The following is a 22,525-nucleotide window of genomic DNA, read 5'->3' as shown; positions in this document are numbered from 1 at the left end:
CAGACACTGGGAAGCTGTGATGGGCCATCTGGAGATCTTGGATTCAATAAACTAAAGCATGAGCCCTTAATCTTCATGCTCACCTCGAACATGAATTAGCTTTGAAATATCATTAACCAAATTAAGTCAGTAAAAGCTTATCTAAAGAGATATTAATTCTTTCTTCAATTAAACATGCTTGGAGGAAGAGATGATAGGAAAAACAAAGTCATGCTTCCTAAAATACCGTATATGAGAAAGTAACTTGGCTTTTAAAGAAAATATCTCTTTAAATACATGAGGTTTAATAAATTACATTCCAATTGACTCAACAGTTTGGTTTACTGCACTGAAACTGTATAATTACTATGTTTTTGCTCCACCCTTTAAAAATATCTTAAAAACTGTAGCCACTCTTCCCAGAAAAGTGTACATATAGGCAAACAATTTTGTATATTATTATATCAGTTCCTAGACACTTTTGTTCTACAGGCAATTTAAGAAACTTTAACCTGGTGGTGTCTCAGAAGCTAGAAAAACGAACGAACAAACAAAAATGTCTTTCAACTCTCACTGGGATATTAGACATTTATTAAATACAACTTCTGTGGGAGAACTAAGTCAGTTACCTAAAAGTACAGATGAAACACACACACACACACACACACGCACACACATCAAAAAAAATTTTTAAAGGTTGGGGGGAGGCAGAGAATTTGAGACTTTACAATAAAAGCCATGGAAAATTCTCCATAGGCCAGAGCAAATCAGGAGAAAGAGAACAAAAACAGAAACCACAAAAACTAGTTTCAAAACCATCTCGCCTTTTACCTCTGGGTATCCTGCCTCATCTCTCAGTGACTGAGAATATGAGTTTCCAGGGGTGCTTGATGAAATGCAGATTCCTGGGCCATCCCCCAGGTCAAATGGAGACATGTTCAGAAATCTGCATTATATAAGATCCCTAGGTAGTTCTTACATTAACGTTTGAGAAATACTATTCCTCAGTTTACATTAATGAAATTAAGATGCCCCCAACTCCCATTCAGAGCTCAGAAAGAGTTACACTCCAATATGAGGCTGCCCACAGAACAGGAAAATGACTTCCAAGAGAATAATGATCGGAAACATATCCTTGAGTTGTGCTTGTGATCAGAATAGGCTTTTAAATTCAGCAATTTTGGAGGAATTTAAATCTGTTTCCTGTCCTGTCTTCCACACCTCACTCTTCCCCTAGAAGCAGGCTCACAAATTCCCCTTCCCTTTCTCTAGAACCTCAGCTATAAATTGACTATTATATAGCTTAGACTGCATACGAAGTTTGATAGAATAAAGGGTAGATAAGAGAGGAAAGGTCTAGATAATACAGACAGAAGCTGTTTTGATATAGCTAAATCCATAAATATAGATATATGGATATCAGCCTCAGTAAAAGTCAAAGTCTACCATTCTCAACGCTGGCTTCATAGTAAAGTTAATAAAATCACAGATACCTAAACTCTAACCCCAAAGGTTCTAATTAAGAAGATCTGAATAAGACAATTATAGATAAAAGTTGGAGTCTCAGTGTCTTTATTTAAAATGAAAAAAGAAAACCACCATTGAAAATTCCTATATACCATCAATAATGGTACAAACAATAAGTAAGTATGAGTCTTTACTATGAACATAATGATAAATGTTTTACAGTCAGTTGCTCATTCAGTCTTAACAGCATCTCCATAGGCAGGAATTGTGAGGAAACCACTACTACAACTAAAACTCATAGAGGTCAGGTTTCAAAGTGATGACTGCTAAGTGCAGAGCTCTCCTTAGAACTCTATGTCTGACACAGAAACCCACACTAAACAATAAACCGTACTTCCTGTATAAATCTATGGAGAACTGCTGGTAGGTACATATGTTTGTGCATACATGTGTGATACACACATACAAAATATGTGTGTGGTCAAAGAATGTGTGTGTAGACCCTGGCAGAAGGGCAATTTTGCAACTTGGGACATTTGAGGAAGAGAAGCGTCCTCAAATAAAGACTGGTGAAGTCCAAACAGCTGTGTGAGAGCAATAGCTCTCTAAGGGGAAAAGGAGAGATGTCACTAGGAAGTGAAATGAGTGTAGGAAACAATGTAGAACTTGCCTAATTCAAACTTCAATAGGTTGTTTCACTGAAGACCAGCTCCACTTGCTCCCCCCATTTTCCTTGATGGTAGAAAGCCTCTACTTCATAGTATTACATTCCTCCAATCCCTCTTTGTTTACTCTGGAAAGGTCAAAAAAGAAACAGGTCAAGTTGGATGAAGGGGTGTGACAAGATGGGATGGATGAACAAAGCCTCCTGACAACTAGCTAATTGGTGCTAAGAGCAGAGCATATTCTCCTTGGAAAAACCACATGCCCAGCAGTGGTTGCAGAAGATTTTTAGGGGTTTCAGAATCATGCCAGGTCACCCTGATCTAGGTAACACATAAGCCCCATGGATACCCAGCAAAGGCAGCCTATTTCAAACATAATTTACCAGAGACTATGCCCATTTCTCAGTTTTAATTATGCCTTCTTATTATAGTCAAGAAACCCCTTGTTGCAGATTTACTTAGTGGTAGCCAAAAGCAGAAGCTGGGTCTCCTGTTTCCAAAGCCCAGGGCTCCTTTCCCCAATGACATTCAACTAGGCAGAAAGCAGGGGCGGGAGGGGTCAGATGTGCCTCCAGGGTGTATTCAAACCCTGGTTCTGAAATTTATGAGCCGTGTGGCACTGAGTAAGTTATTTAACCTCTCTGCCTAAGTATCCCAATTTGTAAAATAAGGATGATGATGACGACGACGATGATGATGATAAAAGCAACTTTGCAGTTTTTTGTCCTGTGGTAGCAAAAAATGGAGTAAGTTTATAGCTGCAAAAGGCTTAACACGCAGTAAATACCATAGACGTATTTGTTATTATTGCTTATTTAAGGGCACTGCATGTTATAATACTCAAGCAGCACTAATCAGCATTCATTAATTACGGCATGACTCTCCAATTTGTCTTCCAAAATGCTCCAAGAAAATCTAAACTCTTTAATTTCTTGATCATGAGGTAGAGAGAAAACAAGAGTAGTTATCATTTGTTTGGGGATTCACAGCACAGAAATATGGAGACAGAAATAAAAACCTCTTTTTGGTTCTTGGATCTAAATATTCTGTACTTTCTTGCCTGGACCAGTGTACTAGGTTGAATAGGTCTCCCCAAAATTAGTGTCCTTCCAAGAACTTCATAATTTGACCTTATTCGGAAGTAGGGTTGTTGAAGATGTAATTAGTTAAGATGAGGTCATACTGGAATAGGGTGGGTCCCAAATGCAATATGACTGGTGTCCTTATAAGAAGAGGAGAGAAGACACAGAGACAGAGGCAGACAAGTGGAAATGGCCATGTGATGACAAAGGGAAGAGACTGGAGTGATGCATCTACAAGCCAGGACACATCAGAAGCTAAGAGAAAGCCCTGGACCAGATTCTCCCCTAGAGCCTTTAGAGAGTATGTGGTGCTACCAACACTTTAATGTTGGACTTCTAGCCTCCAGAACCGTTACAGAGTAATTTTAAGCCACCTAATTTGTGGTAATTTGTATGGTAGCTGTGGGAAACTAATACACTCAATCTCTCTTCTGGACCACAACAGCAGTAGAGCACCATTGCAAGAGGCCCTGTACCTAGCTGCAGTCTCTCATTCTGTGTGGGCCGTGTTCCCAAAACAGCTAAGGGGAGCAGAATGTGAATGAGAGGGCACCGAGAGGCTTGAAAGCCAAGTTGAGATGATTTAATTTCTTCTATGAATTTGTCCCTATCAAACCATCTTCAATAGCTCAAGTGCTTAGTTCCAACATTTATGTTTTCTAAGTTAAGCCTTTGTGAAATACTGTTATAATTTGTTTTGCGGAAGGGTTTTTGGGGAGCTCTCACCATAACAACACCTATGAGTGGTGAGAAAAGCAGAATTGGGCAGAGGAGGAGGTTGAACCTCAGTGCAATTGCAACAGAGGTCCCCACCAATCCTACAGGGAGTTCTGGAGCTGGAACGGCACCCCCTTTGGAGTTTTCCCAACTAAGGCTAGGAGGCCAGGCCATTGTAACCCCACATAGACCAGCCATTGGATGCAGGCTCACACACAGGAGCCATGGCTTTGGTCAAGAGGGTTTCTGCCAGCTACAAGTAATTTCTGGTGATGGACACAGCTGTGAGCCACTGGGGAAATGAGCACCTCTTCAGGGGGATCTAGGAGGTACATCCCAGCATCTCTCACATGCACAGTGGATGTCTTCCTTTCTAATCATCACCTGTTATTAGAATGTGGCCATGTGAAATTCCACACCTGGACTGGAATCACCTTACTCGGGGAAAGAATCCATCAGATGCTCTCAAATCATGTATATAGTGACTGGCCTAAGAGGTCTCAGAGTTGCATTCTTACTCATTTCCCTCTCTCACCCATGTATTTTCCATTTCCACCAATGACAGCAACTCTTAAAAATCTCCATTTTAGAATGGCGTCTAGTCATATTTGGACCATGGTGATTTCTTCTCCTTTTTCTAGTTATCCATGGACAGAGGAAAATCATCTGACCCTATCCGGAAATCACCATTCATTTGCTCACTTATCCATTCAGTCATTGGTCAGTCAACACAGATATGTAACAACTATTCTATACTAAAGAAGGCAATGAGTATAGAAAAATGAATGAGGAGGTTGTCAAAGGCCTTACACGTCAAGATGAGGAGTTGATTTTCTCTAGACATAATGAGGGTTATGGGCAAGTACTTGACCTGAATAGGTTTGGGTTACTGAAAGATCCTTCTGTTGGTTGTAAAGAGGATGGATTGCTTGAGGGTCCACAATACAAGGCAATCAGTTGCAGGTAGGGAATATTAACACCCAGTTGAGTCACCCATCTTCTGTCCTTCCTCTAAGACCCTCTTTGCCGTCCCATGAGTCAGCAGCCCTGTCAAGGAGCATGTTAACAGCCTGCTTGGGTGGGAGCTTTTACATTATCCTCCTAAGCCACAAGCAGCCCACGGGACCCAGTCACATGTCTTCGCATGTGCAAACACACCATGCATGCAACTCCAGTTCGCAAACACTCAACTCTGTGTGAAGCACACAGCTGTCCACATAGAGTCTGAAAAATGACTCTAAAAAATGAGCCCCCAAAGGATACATCATTCCATTTTGGCTTTTCCCTTTAACAGCCTCCACAGCTTTAGGCCAGTCCCTAATACGGAAAGTAAATCTCTCAGCGGATGGGACATCCACATTAAATACAAATTATGGATCAAAGCATATAACCTAGCAGTAGAGACTATATCCCCCAAACAACAAAAACCAGAGAAGTTTTTTTTTTTTAATTAGCCGACTATAGACTGGAAAACAGAAGGGAAAATATCATATTAATAATAATTATTTGAAGGTGATAGCTTATATTCTTTAATGCAGTTCCAACATAAATGTCACTGTAAGAAATATTTCATTTCAGTACTAACAGATCAGGTACTTAGTATGCTGGGAGAAATGATCGGAACTACGTTAAAGCCGCATTAACCAGAGAAACTGCAAAAATGTTTATATTCTTATGAAGGCAGGAAGGAATGCCCCTCGTGGGTATATTTTAGTATTTTCCATCTTTTGTGTAAATGGTAATGCTAAACAAAAAATGGAAAGATGGCCTTAGAATAATAACCTCAGGACCCAACTGGGACTCAGCTTCTCAATGTACAAAAATCATTTGCAGTATGTTCAGGATGGAAATTTCTATACTGCTTTATAGCTTGTAGTCTTCATTATATACCTCAAACAAAAATCACCAAAACACCCAACTGTGGGCTGGTTTCATTTCCCCAGGGTGCCCCTCCACCCCCTCAATATAAAATTACTCACCATCCTCTTGGTCATTGTCTGCAATTCTGCTCAGTTACTCGACAATGTTTGTAACGACAGAAAAACAAAGGGAAGGGGAAAACCTATCCGGTTCAGAGAGGTGTTTCATATAGAGAATAGGACTTTTAAAGCAAAGCCAGATCTGGCACTGTTAGGGCTTTTCTCTAGTCAGTTCCTTCTCCATTCTTCCTTATAGAGACCGCATGCAAAGGCCATGTGGAAAATTTCCCAGGGCAAACGCTGAGCCCATATCTGAAAGCTGTCCCACTGGACAAGCCTCTTTCACTGTCATTTCCGACAGCCAGTATGTATGCTGCATGGAAGACGAAGAGTTGGTGAGGGCCTGAACCTATGAGTCATTTAGTTTTCAAACGACAGCTTCAAGGGCCTTTGAGTGTCTGGTTGATTTACTGTGAATGGCATTGATACTTATGTGACTAGAAGCTGTTAGCCTGAATTGGTGCTTGGAGAAACAAAGTCAATGAAAGTCACAAATCCAATAAATCTGTGAGGGATGCATGGAGTTGTCTTCAAGAAGCACACAGCTAGAGAGGCACAAGTCTATACCCATAAGGTCTTAGAGTCACAATATTCCAGGCTTATTTTTTTTCCAGTCGTATGGGTTTTGAATGTCAAGAGAATGAACAGATTCCTGATGATATAACCTCCAATTATATTTGTATATGTATTTTCTTTTGGCCTTTACAAAAATTTTGTCTAGTAGGAAGGAGACGAATCTTTATTAATATCTGCGTTTGATATATGAAATGTATAGGTTCAACAGAGGTAAGCACTTTGCAGCACGGCTGGTAAGTGGAAGAGTGAGGTCTTTGGATGCCCAATCCCATGTCTCTCCAACAAGCTCACTCTTCTTATTCTGCATTGGATTAATGTGGATAAATATGGATTAATTCAGTCTAACAGTTTATTAATTCAGTAATAATAATTCTTTCAAGCCACTGTGTAGACAACACTAACTGGCTATTTAATAGAATTAATAGGTCAAAATGGGTAGTTCAGTAACCCTGTGTTGAAAAATCTCTTTGACCAGGTGGGAAGTTAGATAATGTTCATCACCTGTCACTCCCTGGACTGCCTTTGATAGTTAACAGATTTCCGCAAGCACCAGATTATGGAGATGCCAAGCACTTCCTAGCAGTTCCAGGAAAGTATCAAAGCCAACACAATGAGCTTTAAGGCTGGTGAGGTCCAGGTGTTCTTGAGGTTGAATAGAACTCACCAAGGAGTAGTCTGTCAGCTTGCCTAATGAATTTAAAAGCATCTATTACCCTGGCACTGTCACAATGTCCCTTATTTATGCTCCTCTAGTGAGGGAGTGGGACAAGCAGCTAGAACAGCCCACTGTAAGAGCTAATATAGCTGTAGAAAATGACTTATATGAGCCATTTCCCTCGATGTTAGAACCTGAGTCCTAGCCCCACTCATCTTGGGGAGACCCACTCATGCACATGCTTCTGTTTGCTCTGGTGATAGTAGGATAACAGAGAGCTGCTAATTTAGATAAGCACAGAAGACAGAGAAACACAATCCACGTATGTCTTGACAGTATCTACACGCTGACCTATGTCTTTTTTATGATGCATAGGGGACTGGTCCCAGTTGTTGCAAAAGGAAAGAAAATGTTCTCATGCATAAAACAGGGCCAGGCAGAGGTTCCATAAAAGCCGGGGTGTGCCTGTCTGAGGGAGGCTCCCCTGCCACTTGCTGGCAAGGGCAGATGATTGAGAAACCAAATCAGCAGGCAGGCACAACCTGCTTCCAGGATCAACGCAGACTGTGCTGCCAGGGAAGACAATCATTGAACTAGCTCTTCAGCAAGATCAGGGAGCTGGGCCAGACTCTACCTGGAGACTTCTTCCTCTTTCAGGCTAGAGAGCAGGAACAAGAGGTGTGTGATAGCTCTGCATTACAGTGTACTGCTGCCAGACAGAAAGCATGGATGTTTCGCAGCCTTACATACCTGATAGGGGCCCTGGTTGCAGCCACAGTAGCTGCTCTCCATGGTGTAGCTTCTGGACACTCCCATCTCTCTCCACACCACTACCCGTGCTGTGGAGGCTCGGGATTTCTCCACGAGGAAGCTGCAGCTGCTTAAGGTGAATGCTGGTGCTAGCTTATCAAGGATTTTGGGAAGAGTCTACAATTAAAAAAAAATCAAATTATGATGAGTTGCCGGTGATTGTGGCTATGCATCATAAAAAACTTCTCAGTATGTATTAAGCATCTCAATACATTAAACACTTAATATGTGCAACTATAAATCTTCTATCTATCCTGAGTAATGAACACCAATTTTTTTAATACTTTTAAAGATGAGGAAACTGAGCCTTAGAAAAGTTAGAAAGAAATAGTTCAAGTCCAACTACAAAGTGACTGGAATGGGATCCAAATGACAATATGGCCAACTCCAAAGAGTATGATCTTTCAACCCCATCTTCCTGCATCACGGTGGACCAAGGTTGCAACATACATTCAGCCTCATACATTGCTGAGTTGAGTCTCATGGAAAGCCACAGACTTCATAGGGAACTGAAATTTACGGAGTAGCTCCATCCAGCCTCACTGTTTTCTAGCTGAACTTTCCTTATCTCAGACATACGGGCCATTGATGATTCTTAAGCAGGAGCACATATAACGTTCACTTGTTTCCTGAGAGACTGGAACTGCCAAAATGAACATTTCAGTCTCATTCTCTGATCCATAAATCTGAAGCTGGACCAATTATAAAACTTCTAAAAATTCATACTCTCTGGATTCATATGTACCATCTTTTCCTAGGGTAGAAAATCTTTATGTGAGATCACTTAATTTCCATTTAGAAAGCATCAGTAGACCCTTGCCACTCTCCAACTGACAGAGAGGGGACTTCTAGTCACTGGACCCTTCCATCCCCCAAAGATGATGTCTCAGAGTTGAAAGTATACCAAGTCTTTGGGACAGCTGAAATACTACACTTAGCTCAGAACTTTTGTGACATGAACAAGAAGGGTTTTCTCACTTCAGTGTTGACAGAATCTCCAAAAACTAGAACATAATATAAAACTATATACATTAGATAAGAAACAGTATAGCATCGGGTCTTTGGACAAATTATAGGGACAAGATGGAGAAGCAGAACAAATTGATGAGAACATAAATTAAGGAATTATTCTTACGTAAATGCAGTTTTGTTCATTTCTAGAACACAGAGCAAATCTTTTAATATATTGTATCTCTGGTTCTTATTGTCATGTTTAACATAACCATTAACTATATTAATATAAGGATTAATATAATTATTATATGATATATGATATAAATATATATTAATGTAATTATTAACATAACCTACTATGATCTCTAAGTTCTTACATAGTCTCCAGACCTAAAGCATCATAATTTTAAGGGAAATGAAATGCTAATGTTAACCTCAGAGTTTCTCCAATTGCCTCCTAATTGATTTTATCTATCCACTCTTGTCCCTCTCTCCCTGCAATCCCTCTCCCCATTTTTCTCCTTCAGAGTACTCATCACAATTACAGTTAAATTATTGTGTATGTAATTTGTTGTTTATTTTCTATCTCCTCTGCAGCCTAGAAGTTTGTGTCTTGTTCACAGGAAAATTTCTGCACATGAATCTATGCTGCTTGTAGAGGGTACTTCATAACTATTCACTGAAATAAATGGAATCTGCTAGTCCAGGCCTTTAGAGGACTGCTTAAACAGACATAAATAGAATATATATATATAAGTATAGATATGTTTTTTTAGTTGCTATATATATATATATAAAATACGATCAAGAATACATGAAGGTAATTATAATTTATCAATGTTTTACCTTGGTGCGAAAACTTAATCTGACATCATTTAAATGATCTTTGCTTTCTTACTTAGGTGAACCTTGTTTTCTTAGCTAGTACGGCCCCTCTCCAAATAACCACACACTCAAATTAACGGCATGCATCTTGGAGAGCTCTATGAGCTATGATCCCATCACTGGAGCCTGGAGGCTGTGAGATTTACGAAGTGCAGTGGCAGTACCCTCTTACACCTCCATAGCGGCAATTTATCCACTCATTAAATAATGGGCTCCAAACTATCTCATTTACTGTAAAGTCCTCATTGCATTTCCCTTTTGATTTCACACAAATAGATCTATATCAGAGTGAGCAATGAAGATGATGATAGCTGGAGGCTGTTTGTTTGTTACGTTTTGTTTTGTAAATGAATAGGAAATTGATGAACTCTACATATGAACTGATCCACTGGAGATCTGCTTCAGTGTTTCCTGGGGTCGCCCCGGTTTGGGTGGGGCAAGAAGGCTTGGGACATTCAACTCTTCCCCTGACACTTGCTCTGTAACTTAAACTTAATTTCAGTTTCCCAAATATTAAGATTATAATAGATATCTTTTCACTGAATGCTTACTATGTATTTTGCGTGCATTAATTCATTCAATCATCACAAGTCTTTGGGGTAAGCTTTATTATTATCTATGAATATTGTTAACTTTCTTTTGGAAAAAGAGAGCTAAAACTCATGGTGACTCTATATTTAAGATTGGATAGTATAGATTCTTTTAGTTTGAGATGTACCACTCATAAGAGATCATTTTATACAGGTCAGCATGACCTGCCCAGATGAAAGTTTTAATTTACTAAACTAGTTTCCTAAGATAAAGCAGTTAAGCTTCTTGAGCTTTATCGCCAGTGCTCTAGCTGAGCCTTAGTGTAAATAGGACATTGAGGATAAGCTGTTGGTTCAACTTTATGGCCTTGGGGGAACTCTACTGATCAGTAGCAGTCATGCTTCTAATAGACATGAATGAAGAGGGTGAAAAAAAATTCAGGACACGGGAAGTAATTCCAGGTGAAATAGTAGCTTGGTGGGTTTTTACCTCTTTTAATACTCACTAACCCTGTAAATGAAGGTATTTCACACACAGTAAATTCATATATCCAGAATAATAAGGGATTTAGAAGAGGCTGGTACCATCATAACTGATATCGTGATTTGTAGTAAGAAATATATATTGGTTCTTCACCCCCAGTTCTGACATGAGATTCCTAAAACATTTGCAAATTCCTATGTGATAAGAGTGGTAGGAGCATCTTTTGTCCTAATAAGGTGACTCTGGGTGGGCTCCTGAATGGTTCCGGGATCAGGGCAGATCATCACTTCTCTAGGAAAGAGAGAGGGGATGGAAATGGAGTTGATAAATGATCATGCCCATGTGAGGAAGCTTCCATAAGATCCAAATAGTATGGGGCTCATGGAGCTTGCAGGTTGGTGAACACATCCATACACTGAGAAGTAATGCACCCTACTCCCAACTCCACAGGTACAGAAGCTCTGGACCCTTCCATATCTACGTATCTCTTTATCTGGCTGTTCCCATCTGTATCCTTTATCACATCGTTTAATAAATTGGTAAATGTAAGTAAGTGTTCCCTTGAGTACAGTGAGCTGTTCTAGCAAATAATCGAACCCAACGGGGAGGAGATCATGAGAACCTCTGATTTGTAGCCAAGTCAGACAGAAGTTGTGGGTAACCTGAGGACCTACTACTTGCAGTTGGCATCTGAAATGGGGGCATGTCTCCTGGAACTGAGCCCTTAATCTGAGGCATCTGGTGTTATCTCCAGGTAGATAGTGTCAGAACTGAGTTAAATTGTAAGATATCCAGCTGGTGTCACAGAATTGCTTGGTGGAGGGAAAAATCCAAATATTTGGTCCCCAGAAGTGTCATAAATGAAGTGTTCTGTCTAAAAGTAAGAGAAAGACACAGGAGGAGAACTAGGTTTTCCCAAGACAATAATTTTTCTCTTTTTCCTATATAAATTTGAAACAAGGGCCAGTTTTTATTTTGTGGTTGGATAACTTGACCTCTTCTACCTCTTCCTAATATTCAGCAAGCAACAGCCTGTTTACTTTATCCTGACAGGAAGAAGTCCTTCCTTCCTTACCTCTCCTTAGTCTCTTCTTGGGTTCAGTGTGGGGATAGTTGAGCTCCAACTACTGGAACCCAGAAAAAATAGAATTAGGTTCAGCGGGTCACTGTTCTACTTTTTATAGTATGCTCAAGCAGAGGAATGTGGATCGTCTAATGCCTTAAATTTTTTTCATCACTTTATATTTATTTAAGATCCTTTCCAATTCAGCATCATTTTGTTCCTTCCATAAATATAATACCTAACAGGGACGGTATTTTCACTATCCTTGTTTTACAAGTGAAGAATGGGGGTTCAGAGAGGGAGTGTTAATGGCTCACAGTCACACAGTTAATAATTATAAAGTTAGGTATTAAGATGAGGTTTCCTGTCTCCAATTCTCACGTCCTATGCACTGTATCATATCATATAGAAAAAACAAATTCAGAGTAACCAGGCAAGAAGCCATTATTCATCAAAAATGTGGAGAGGTTACACATGCCTTCAACCTGCTTGTACTATAATCCTATAGTTAAAATAATCAAAATGCCTAGTTAGGAAAATAATGGTTGAGGCATGTCTCAAAGGCAAGCATATAGACACAAAATATCTGGTGTCATCCACCATAATGACTTACCCTGTAGCTGACATCTTCCAAGAGATTGGATGTGCCCACAGCAGACTCTGCCTGCCACAAAGTCTCTTTGATGCTACAACCGTAAAGGAACACATTCCTCTTTTGGGAGTGACCATGGAAATCACAGAAGACCTACAATGGCCAAACAAAGGAGAAACTAAATCTATTGGTTTCTTACATGTTTAAAATGGCAACTTCAGCAAGAGTTCTGTTGGTAGAATTATCAGGAAGGAAGGTAGATTGGAAGGTGCTTAGGGTTGAAGAGAACAAAAGGAAATATGAGTCACATGTAGCTCTTCTGACAAGTTTACTTGTGACAGGGGAGGACACAGGGCCAAAACTGGAAGAGGAAATAAGAAATAGGCTTTAATAGTTCTTCCTTACAGACAGACTCCAATGAATAAAAACAGGAGAAATGAAGTAAATAGAAAATCACCATTAGAACGCCTCTGTAATAATTGTTGCTGGCAAGATCCACTGATGAATGCCAAAATTAGTGAGAAAGATTTGTGGAGAAAAAGGATTATTTGCATAGTGTCAGAATATCTCCAAGATGTTAACCAAGATGTTAACTGCAAAAGGAAAAATAGTAACTTTACAATGGAGAAACCCAGCAGACATCACCCTTAACCAAGTGATCAAGGTAAACATCACCAGTAACAGACACACTGACAAAATTCATATTGAAGAAAAGTAAAAATACGACCAATATTTTTAAAATCATCATGGTCATGAAAGACAAAGAATGTCTGAGGGACTCTCATAGAGGAGAAACTAAGAAAACATGAAATCTATATACAATGGGGATCACAGATTAGATTCTGAAACAAATAAAAAAACACTGGTGGAAAAGCTAGTAAAATCCATATGAAGTCTATAGTATCATTTATACTATTGCTCTAATATTATTTTTCAGCTTTGATAATTGTACCGTAATTGTGCAAAACATTAGCATTAGGGGAAACTGGATGAAGTATACATGGGTACTCTGTGCTATTTTTGGAACTTTTCTAAAATTGTTTCGTAAAAATGAAACAAGTATGCATCATAATATTTAGTTAAAATCCAGAATGCAAAGTTGGGTTGTTTCAACATCAAAAATAATTCAATGTGATTCACTCCATTTACATACTAAAGAAAGAACTAATATGATAATCATAATAGATGCATAAAAACGTTTGATAAAATTCAACAGCCATAAAGGATTAAAAAATAATACACAATCTTGGGACTTCCCTGGTGGCACAGTGGTTAAGAATCCACCTGCCAATGCATGGGAAATGGGTTTGATCCCTGGTCTGGGAAGATCCCTCATGTCGCGAAGCAACTAAGCCCATGTACCACAACTACTGAGCCCACGAGCCGCAACTACTGAAGTCTGCGTGCCTAGAGCCCGTGCTCCACAACAAGAGAAGCCACCGCAGTAAGAAGCCCGTGCACTGCAACAAAGAGTAGCTCCCACTTGCCACAACTAGAGAAAGCCTGTGCGCAGCAACAAAGGCCCAACGCAGCCAAAAAAAAATTAATTAATTAATTAATTTTTAAAAAAACTCTTTAAAAAAAGAACTAAACATAAATGAAAATATTTAAAAACTAGATATATTTCATTTAAGAATTTCTTTTGATCCAAAGACACCAGGAAGAATGCGAAAAGGCAAACCAGAGTGAAATAACATATGTGCAGTACATATATCCAACAGATGATTCATAGAGAGAATGTATACATACATCAATAAGAAAAAAAGCAACTCGATTTTTAAATGGGCAAAAAACTTGAATCGATATTTCACAAAAGAGAAGTTCCAAATGGCTATTAAGCAAATGAAAATGTACTCAACCTCATCAATATCAAGGAAATATAATTTAAACACCACAGTGAGATGCCCCTGCGTTTAACATCATGAAAAGACAATACCAAACGTTGGCTGGGATATGGAGCAAGTGAAACTCTTGAACCCAGCTTGTGGGACTATATCTATACCACTACTGTGGAAAACAATTTTGGAGTGTCTTCTAAAGCTGAATATACACATATTCTAGAACCTGCCCAATAGAAACGCATATACTGGGCACCAGAAGATATCAAGAATATACACAGCAACACTATTTTTAGTAGCCTAAATCTGTAAACAGTAGAATTGATTAATAAATTGTAGTATAATCATTCAACAGAATACTGTCCAGCATTAAGAATGAAAGAACAAGCTAGATACAAAAGAGTACATCCATATGATTTCCTTGATATGACATTCAAAAACAGGCAAAACTAATGCAGTGATAGAAATTAGGATAATGTCTATGTTTGGGGGAAGGGGGACATTACATTATGGTCTGATGTCTGGGTTGCCTGTGGTGTTCTGTCTCTCGATTTGGTTGATGGTTACATGGTGTGTTCTTTTCGTGAGAATTTATCAAGTTGTAGAGGTGTGTGATCTGTGTACTTAAAATTAATACATGATACATACACATTTGTGTGTTTCAAAGAGATAGAAGTCCTGGTATTTCCTCACATTTGTTCCTTAGTCTGTAGAAATGTAGTCTTTGTGTAGTTAGTTAAGCACACAGGGTGGGTAACTGAAGGTGTTTGTCAAATTTGCTAACGATACAGAATTGACTATAACTGATAGCAGAGTAAACAAGTAAGAGCAGAAATTATAAGGGCCAAAAAGAGCAGAATTCTGGAAATAGAAAAACTTAAATTGGAATATGCAGCTCCTACAATTAGATTCTAACAGTGGCAAAAGTAAAAGTGACATTTAGCTAAGAAGTAGGTTTTGAATGCGAGATTTGGAGGTTTTAGATGACAGTTTGCTCAGAATGACTCAGTAGCCATGGATGTCAAGATTAATCATAAATTGCTTCTGGAGAAGTAAAGTGGTCATACATAAGGAGAACAATCAGTCCAATGTACCTCATACTGGTCAATTTATATCTCATATAGTGTTTTTTAATTCTGAGTGTGGCCATTTAAAACAAGCTAGCGTACCTCAGTAGAGAGGAATCAGAAGGCCAAGGAAATGGGAATGTTTATAAACACAGATTGCCTAAAGATACTGGAGATGCTTATCCTAGAAAAAAAGGCGGCTCAGTGGGGTCTTGATAGCAGCCCTCCAAATTTATAAATTTTCCCGTTTGAAACATGAATAAATATATTTGCTATCATTTCAAAGAGCAGAGGAAGGCAAAAGGAAGGAGGATATGTATCACGGACATAGATTCCAGCTCCATATTAAATTCAGTTGTTGAATATTTATTTCGAATATTGAATATTCAAAATATTTATTTTGAAAGTTATCAAAATAACTTTTGATGATTATAGCTGTCTTGCAATGCTGTGTCGCACTTTTAAAAGTTTCCGTTCTCTGGAAATACTTCAGCAAAAGCCAAATAAATTGCTATCAACGATGTTGTTGGTTGAGAAGTTAGATGAGGTGATGGCTGAGGCTACTTTCTGGTATCTGATGAAGTCCTATAGTTCACTGATTGAACAGGAAGCCATTGACAGCAGGAATGTCCCGGGATACGCAAGGTGCATGCATGGAGCCATAAATAAACACATATGTGTAAGAAAAATTAAAAAGGGTAAATAGGTAGATGGTCGGCCCGGTCATAATGGGAGAAGATGAAAACTCTTGAATAGCAGGTTAGAACTGATAGGTGTGTTGCTTGGGCTATGTAAGCAGGGAAGAATTCAGCAAAGTCAAGACTAATTTCTGGAATCAAGGTGGTTGTCAGACAAACATCTGTGAGATGAAAGTTTTAAGAACTAAAGGAATTGAAACTGTTCTCCATAAATGTACCTTTCTTTTCCTCCCCCTCTCTCTTGTCAATAATAGAAAGCTACTATTTTATTGGATGGGTGGGGAGATTTATTAATTACATTGCAAAATTCCTGTTAGCAGAAAAGTATTTTTTTTCTCTTCAAAAAAAAAAAAAAAGATTTTTTTTGGTGGGGGGAATCCTTAGTTCATAGTTGCAAGTTAAAAATATTATGAGAAAATAAACCTCTCTAGAATCTAGAGCTGTGGGTGTTCAAGCCAAAAGGTCATACAGAGTTGGGAGGAGGGAGTTGGTCCAATGACAAGACAAATAACGAAAAAGCAGAGCAGAATCAGTGAATGAGAAAAAGAAGTTGTTTTGTAAAGGGTGAGATAATTAAATGTGCAGAGAAAGCAGAAAACAGAAAATGTGGCCACAGAAGGAGAAAAATGCGAGATGGACAGAAGAAGTGTCTGGGGTTTTGGTGCTTTCCAGTTCTGGTTAGAACTTATTTGAATTTTTTCCTTCAAAATTCCCACTTTGGTTACTTTAGCAGTTTTCTGTTATGTGCAACAAAAATATACCTAGGCCAGTGCTTCTCTAACCTGTCTGTGCATTAGAATCTCCTGAGGAGATTTTTAAAATATCAATCCCTAGAGCCCATCTCCAGAGATTTTGATTTAATTGGTCTGCAGTGACACCAGGCTGATGGGATTTTTTATATTTGCCTCCCGTTATACACAGGAGTATTGTTCTTTTGGTTTTTGGGGTTTTTTTTTGCGGTACGCGGGCCTCTCACTGTTGTGGCCTCTCCCGTTGCGGAGCACAGGCTCCGGACGCGCAGGCTCAGCGGCCATGGCTCACGGGCCCAGCCGCTCCGCGGCATGTGGGATCTCCCCGGGCCGGGGCACGAACCCGCGTCCCCTGTATCGGCAGGTGGACTCTCAACCACTGTGCCACCAGGGAAGCCCTGATGGGATTTTTTAAAGCTTTCCAGGTGATTCTAAATGTGCAGCCAGGGTTGAAACCCACTTGTATGGGTCTAGAGTCTAGAGCAGTGGATCTGACATGTTATCAAGCATCAGAATAACCTGGAGGACTTGTTAAATCACAGACTGTGGGCCACTCCCCAGCAATTCTGTGATGCAAGCAGGTCTGGGTGGGGTCCAGGAATGTGCATTTCTAACAATCCCAGGTGATGCTGATGCCCCTGGGCCCGGGACCATGCATTGAAAGCCTCTAAAGGGACCAATCAAATCATCGAGGTTTAATCCTCTACCATCATGAATTTTCCACCAACCTGTATCTCTCATGCCTCAGTTTCTCTCTGTAAATAAAAACCCACATTCTTATGAAAAGTGTGCAAACAAATTAAGACTGTGTCTTAGCAACAGATTCCTCAATAAAGCCAGAAGCTAGGCCTATGCGGTGACAGGTACTCCTTAGCTGCCAAATTCAACTGGAAACAAAGATTTGATTGTTTTCTGACTCTTAACAGATTCTGAAAGCTGAGGTAAACAACAAATTATAGACATCCCCACCTGTGGGAATGAGCCCTAGGAGTTCTAGCGGCCTCTGAAAATTCAAAGTAAAGGAGGCATTGTTCTACTTGTTGCTCAAATGACATCCATAAAAATAAATGCCTGTTAGTTATAAGAAACATGTGTTCCTCTAAATTGCAGGGGGCAATTACAGACAAATTATCAAGTTATTTCAGTTGAGGAAGCTTTTTCTTTCCTATGGATGACTTTACACTTGTCTACTTCCTTTCGGTAAAACTCTGTAATAGGAAGTGTGCCCAGTCATGGCACTCCAACACCCATGGGTTAATCAATGGCCCTATCTTGCTTATTCATCAATTGAGTCAACAAATATTCGCTGGGTGCCTGTGGTGTGGCAGGAGAAATTAAAATTTTAATATAAGGCAGTACTGCCCTCAATAACAATGACAAGAACAACAGTAATTAATTTATTGAAGACTTAACGATGCTTCAGATACTGTGCTGAACACTTAATGTAGATTATCTCATGATGAAGTAGGTGCTATAATTATCCCCCGTTTTGCAGCTGAGAAAACTTAACAGCAAAAATAAATAAATAAGTAACTTGCCTAGGCTTGCTTAAGTTTGCACTGCTATTAAGTATGTGAGCAAGTAATTGAACCTGAGTTTGCTCTCATCCAGACTCCATGTTTTAAAACACTTTGCAGGTCTATGTTGCCTCTTCCAGGAGCTGTTTTGTTGGGATGATCCCACAAGTGAATAGGTGATCATATTGCAGTGAGAGGAGAGAGACACACAGGGTTCTCTGGGAACCCAGATAAGGACACGCTGCACAACTCATGGGGCATCATTCACACTGCACTTTAAGGAATGGCACCCCTGAAGGTGTATGATGTGGTGGTTCTGGGGTTCTCTAGGGGGCGATGCCTAAGATGAGTCCTGCTGAGTGAGGGCTGTCCAAGCAAACAGAAAATGAGGAAGAAAGGACTATGGGTATGAAGAATTTCAATAATTCAGAAAAAGACTACAGAGTGAAGGAGAGTGGACCTTAGGTGTAGGCAGAAGTGGACAGTGGTCACATCATTAATGCACGTGCACAACCATTCCAGGATGTTTGGACATTTTCCCAAAGGTGGTGAAGCAGCCATCAAAGTATTGGAGCAAAGAGGACCAGCATGATCAGATCACCAGAACAGGAGTGTTAAGAATGGATTACAAGGACTGAGACCAGGCAAGAGAAATGACAAGGGCCTAGTTTAAGTCAGCAAATGTAAGTATGGAGAGAAAGGACTTTTGGTGAGAGAGTAAGAAAGTAAAATCTATAGGAATTGGAGACTAAATGGATTTAGGGGCTCAGTGCGGAAGAGGTTAGGAATAATACCTAGATTTCCGGATTAAGTGAACAGACAATATGATGTGCTTTTCCCCAAGGCAAGGAACATGGGAAGAGATGCAGATTTGAAGGTTTCGTTCAGTTAAGTTTTGTTGTCTGAGCTGGAGTGGTTAGTTTTGAACTTGTTCACCCTGAGCTAAACTGATTCCCCTGTGTCTCACTTTCTTCATCAGCGAGGTGTACAGTGTGGATTGGATTACGATTTTGAAATCAGGCTCTCACGCATCTCCCCTAGTGCCTTTCCCAGTGAATTACTGTCTGAGTTAAATTGCAAGGTTAATTTAATTCACGCAAACATGAGCTCCATCATTTCTTGCTCAGCAAAGAGACCGTTCAGGGCCACATGACCACGCTACTCACATGCCTTCACCGTCTTTCCCCTCCATTCTTTGGTCCCACCCTGGTTCCTCTGTAAGCTACTTGGGCACCTTGTTCAAGAGGTTGCCCACCCCCATCTCAAACACACCTCCCCTAGCCATTCGCCCGTTCCCGCAGCTCACCTATTCCTGATTGTTTACTGCTCTGCTTCGCCAGCTTTAAGCTGCTGTGTTTTCCATTCCTGACATCTGGGTCTCGTTCCTGCTTCCCGGCAGCAAGACCTCTGCATTATTTATTTCATTGCCACAAGAAAATGAAGGCGAGGCTGGAGCTCAAAGAAGGCTAATTCTGGGGAATGTGATGGAAACCCAAAACAGCAATGCTTCCAATTAAACCAACCAAGTCTCACTAAAGCCCTGGAGATGCCAGCCTGTGCACAATATTTTGCAGACAACATTCAGCCCAAGCTCTTGAGTAGAGTAAACCTTTCTATGAGGGAAATGCTATTGGTGGCATGTTCAATTATCCAAGAACCCTGTTTGCCAGACCACATTTCCCAGTCCTTTTATTGACAGTCATGCTCTCTTCTTAGCAAGTGTTTCATCTGAGTTACCAGCAACATCAGTCATGGCTGAGGCTAACCACAGCGGGCACGTGCAGCACTTATTCCTATAACTACCTGAAAGAAGACGTGATGTGGCTTTCCCTTTCCTAAAGTGAAAGACTTTCACTTAAATTGCATCGTTGTGGGCCAAAGTTCCAACGTGGCCTTAGAAAAGCAGCCTTTACTTACAAATCAGTTTTGTCCCCCTCCAACGTCTAATTTGGGGTGAAATTTTTCACATTTCACTAAGCAGAAGGTATTAGTAACTAACCGGTTATGAGATTTCTCACAGTGGGACCCTTTATTACCTGTTATAAAATGCTGGAGGAGGTTTTCTTCCATTCCAGTGTTATGTATTATAATATAATGGCCTGCCTTCCAAAATATTTCAATTACATTGAAAGAGCACATGTACATTAACGCAAAATCATGCAGTCTAGTATGAGGCTTTGTTTTGTATGTAGCACCCTCCTGGGAAGTAATAATTTTAATCTCTGCTGTTTATTTAAATGCTTGATACGTACCAGTCACACTGCTAAGGTTTTACATACATGTTTAATCAGTATAAAATTCCTGAAAGGAGGCTATCATTCACATTTACATATGAGGCTCAACTTTTACTAAGGTTAAAGGAAGTTAAGTGATTTGCACATGGCCTCCCATTGAAAACCCATGTGTTTTACCTCAAACTCTAACTGGTCTGGCTCCAAAGATTTTCCAGAACAAAATATTATAAAACATTGGATTTATCAATGATAAAGCGCAGTGTAACAAGTCTGTCAATTAGCAAAATTAAGAGTGAATGACCAGGTTTAACCTGAGGTCTTGCCTAAGCTGATTTCTACTCGCTTTCTCTGGCCAGCTGTCCCTCAGTGAGGAGGGAGCTTAACACCCCAAGAGGGTACTTGTGCAGTGAGGCCTTGGTAGGCTCCCCAGCAGTTAAAACTGCTCTTTTTCTCTAGCTTTAGACATTGAAGGGAGAGAAGCAGCAGTCTGGCCGCCACCTTTGGACACAGTGCCTGCAACCTATCAGCCTGGGTGAGGCCTCTGCCACCTATCTCACTCAGTTGCAGGTACTAAAGTTCTCAAGGTAGAAGCATTAACCTACCCACTTTGTGTGACAACGTCAGTTAGGGTAGAGGGCTTATTGGGAACCCTGTCTTCACCAGAAGGTGGGATCTAGACTAGTCTTTTTGACCCATGGCAGATTTCCAAATTGTCTGGATAAACCTAGGGAATGGGGTATGAACACTGACCCACCACCATGCCTAGCCACTCAATAAAAGGAAGCTTGCCTCCGTTTCCTGATTTGCAATCCTATCTTGGAGGACTGTTGATTGTCTTGGACCCTAGGCTGGACTGTGCTTTGGTCTTGGCAAACCCTACTTTCTGGGACTAGAACTTTGAGCTCTATGCCCAGTGCCATTGGCCATCATCATCCCTGCCTTGCTCTCTCACTAGAGTCCTCCTTGGACATAGATATTTAGCAGATGAAGCACAGGTCTCCCCATGTCTTCATCTGAACCCTGTTCTGACTTGCAGCCCACCCTCACAGAGAATACCTTTATAGCAAAACTAGTCCATCTGGCCCTGTCTCTTGCCTTCCTCCCATTTCCACCAGTGCTGAGCAGAGGCACCTTCAACTAGGCTGAGGGAAACACTGATCCAGGCAAACACCCTCCTATTTTCCCCTCTACCTCACCTCCTAACCTCAGTCCATTCTGCAAAAAATGAAAAAGAGGGAATTTTCTCAGACTTCTTTGAAAAATCTAACTGGCCTTCCCTGTAGCATATGGGGAACCCCAGGTTTCCAGTCCCTGTGATACATAGAAATTTCATTGGAGATACTAGTCAGAGAGAAGGGAATATTCCCTTTGTTTTCCAACATAAGTTTATCCAAGAAACCTCAGCAATTCACTTAAATGTAGAGTATTTACATCTGTAAAAACACCTACAGGATTGACATAACACACTACTATATATAAAATATATAACTAATAAGAACCTACTATATAACACAGGGAACTCTACTCAATACTCTGTAATGACCTATATGGGAAGAGAATCTAAAAAAGAGTGGAGGACTTCCCTGGCGGTGCAGTGATTAAGAATCCACCTGCCAATGCAGGGGACACATGTTTGAGCCCTGGTCCAGGAAGATCCCACATGCCGCGGAGCAACTAAGCTCGTGTGCCGCAACTACTGAGCCTATGTTCTAGAGTCCGTGCACCACAACTACTGAGTCTGTGCTCTAGGGCCCGTGTGCCACAACTACTGAGCCCACATGCCACAACTACTGAAGCCCGTGCGCCTAGAGTCCGTGCTCCGCAACAAGAGAAGTCAGCGCAATGAGAAGCCCATGCACCGCAATTAAGAGTAGTCCCTGCTCGCTGCAACTAGAGAAAGCCCGCGTGCAGCAACGAAGACCCAACGCAGACAAAAATAAATAAATAAATAAATTTATTTATTTATTTTAAAAAATTTAAAAAT

General features: G+C 40.3%; 1 protein-coding gene across 2 annotated transcripts in view; it reads right to left on the bottom strand.

The window, feature by feature from the left end:
• Positions 1–22,525, bottom strand: part of AGBL1 (AGBL carboxypeptidase 1) — a 783,161-nt gene that overhangs the window by 301,425 nt on the left and 459,211 nt on the right. For both annotated transcript variants that reach the window (XM_067696096.1, XM_067696105.1), the window contains exons 20-21: positions 12,460–12,591; positions 7,871–8,047 (exon numbers count right to left, since the gene is read on the bottom strand). In XM_067696096.1, coding sequence (XP_067552197.1) covers positions 7,871–8,047; positions 12,460–12,591 — 309 coding nt within the window. The remainder of the gene's footprint in view (positions 1–7,870; positions 8,048–12,459; positions 12,592–22,525) is intronic.

Source organism: Pseudorca crassidens, chromosome 1, assembly GCF_039906515.1.
Source record: "Pseudorca crassidens isolate mPseCra1 chromosome 1, mPseCra1.hap1, whole genome shotgun sequence".
Classification (NCBI taxonomy): domain Eukaryota; kingdom Metazoa; phylum Chordata; class Mammalia; order Artiodactyla; family Delphinidae; genus Pseudorca; species Pseudorca crassidens.
Note: the sequence above shows the minus strand (reverse complement) of the source record. Positions and strands in the feature narration are given on the sequence as shown.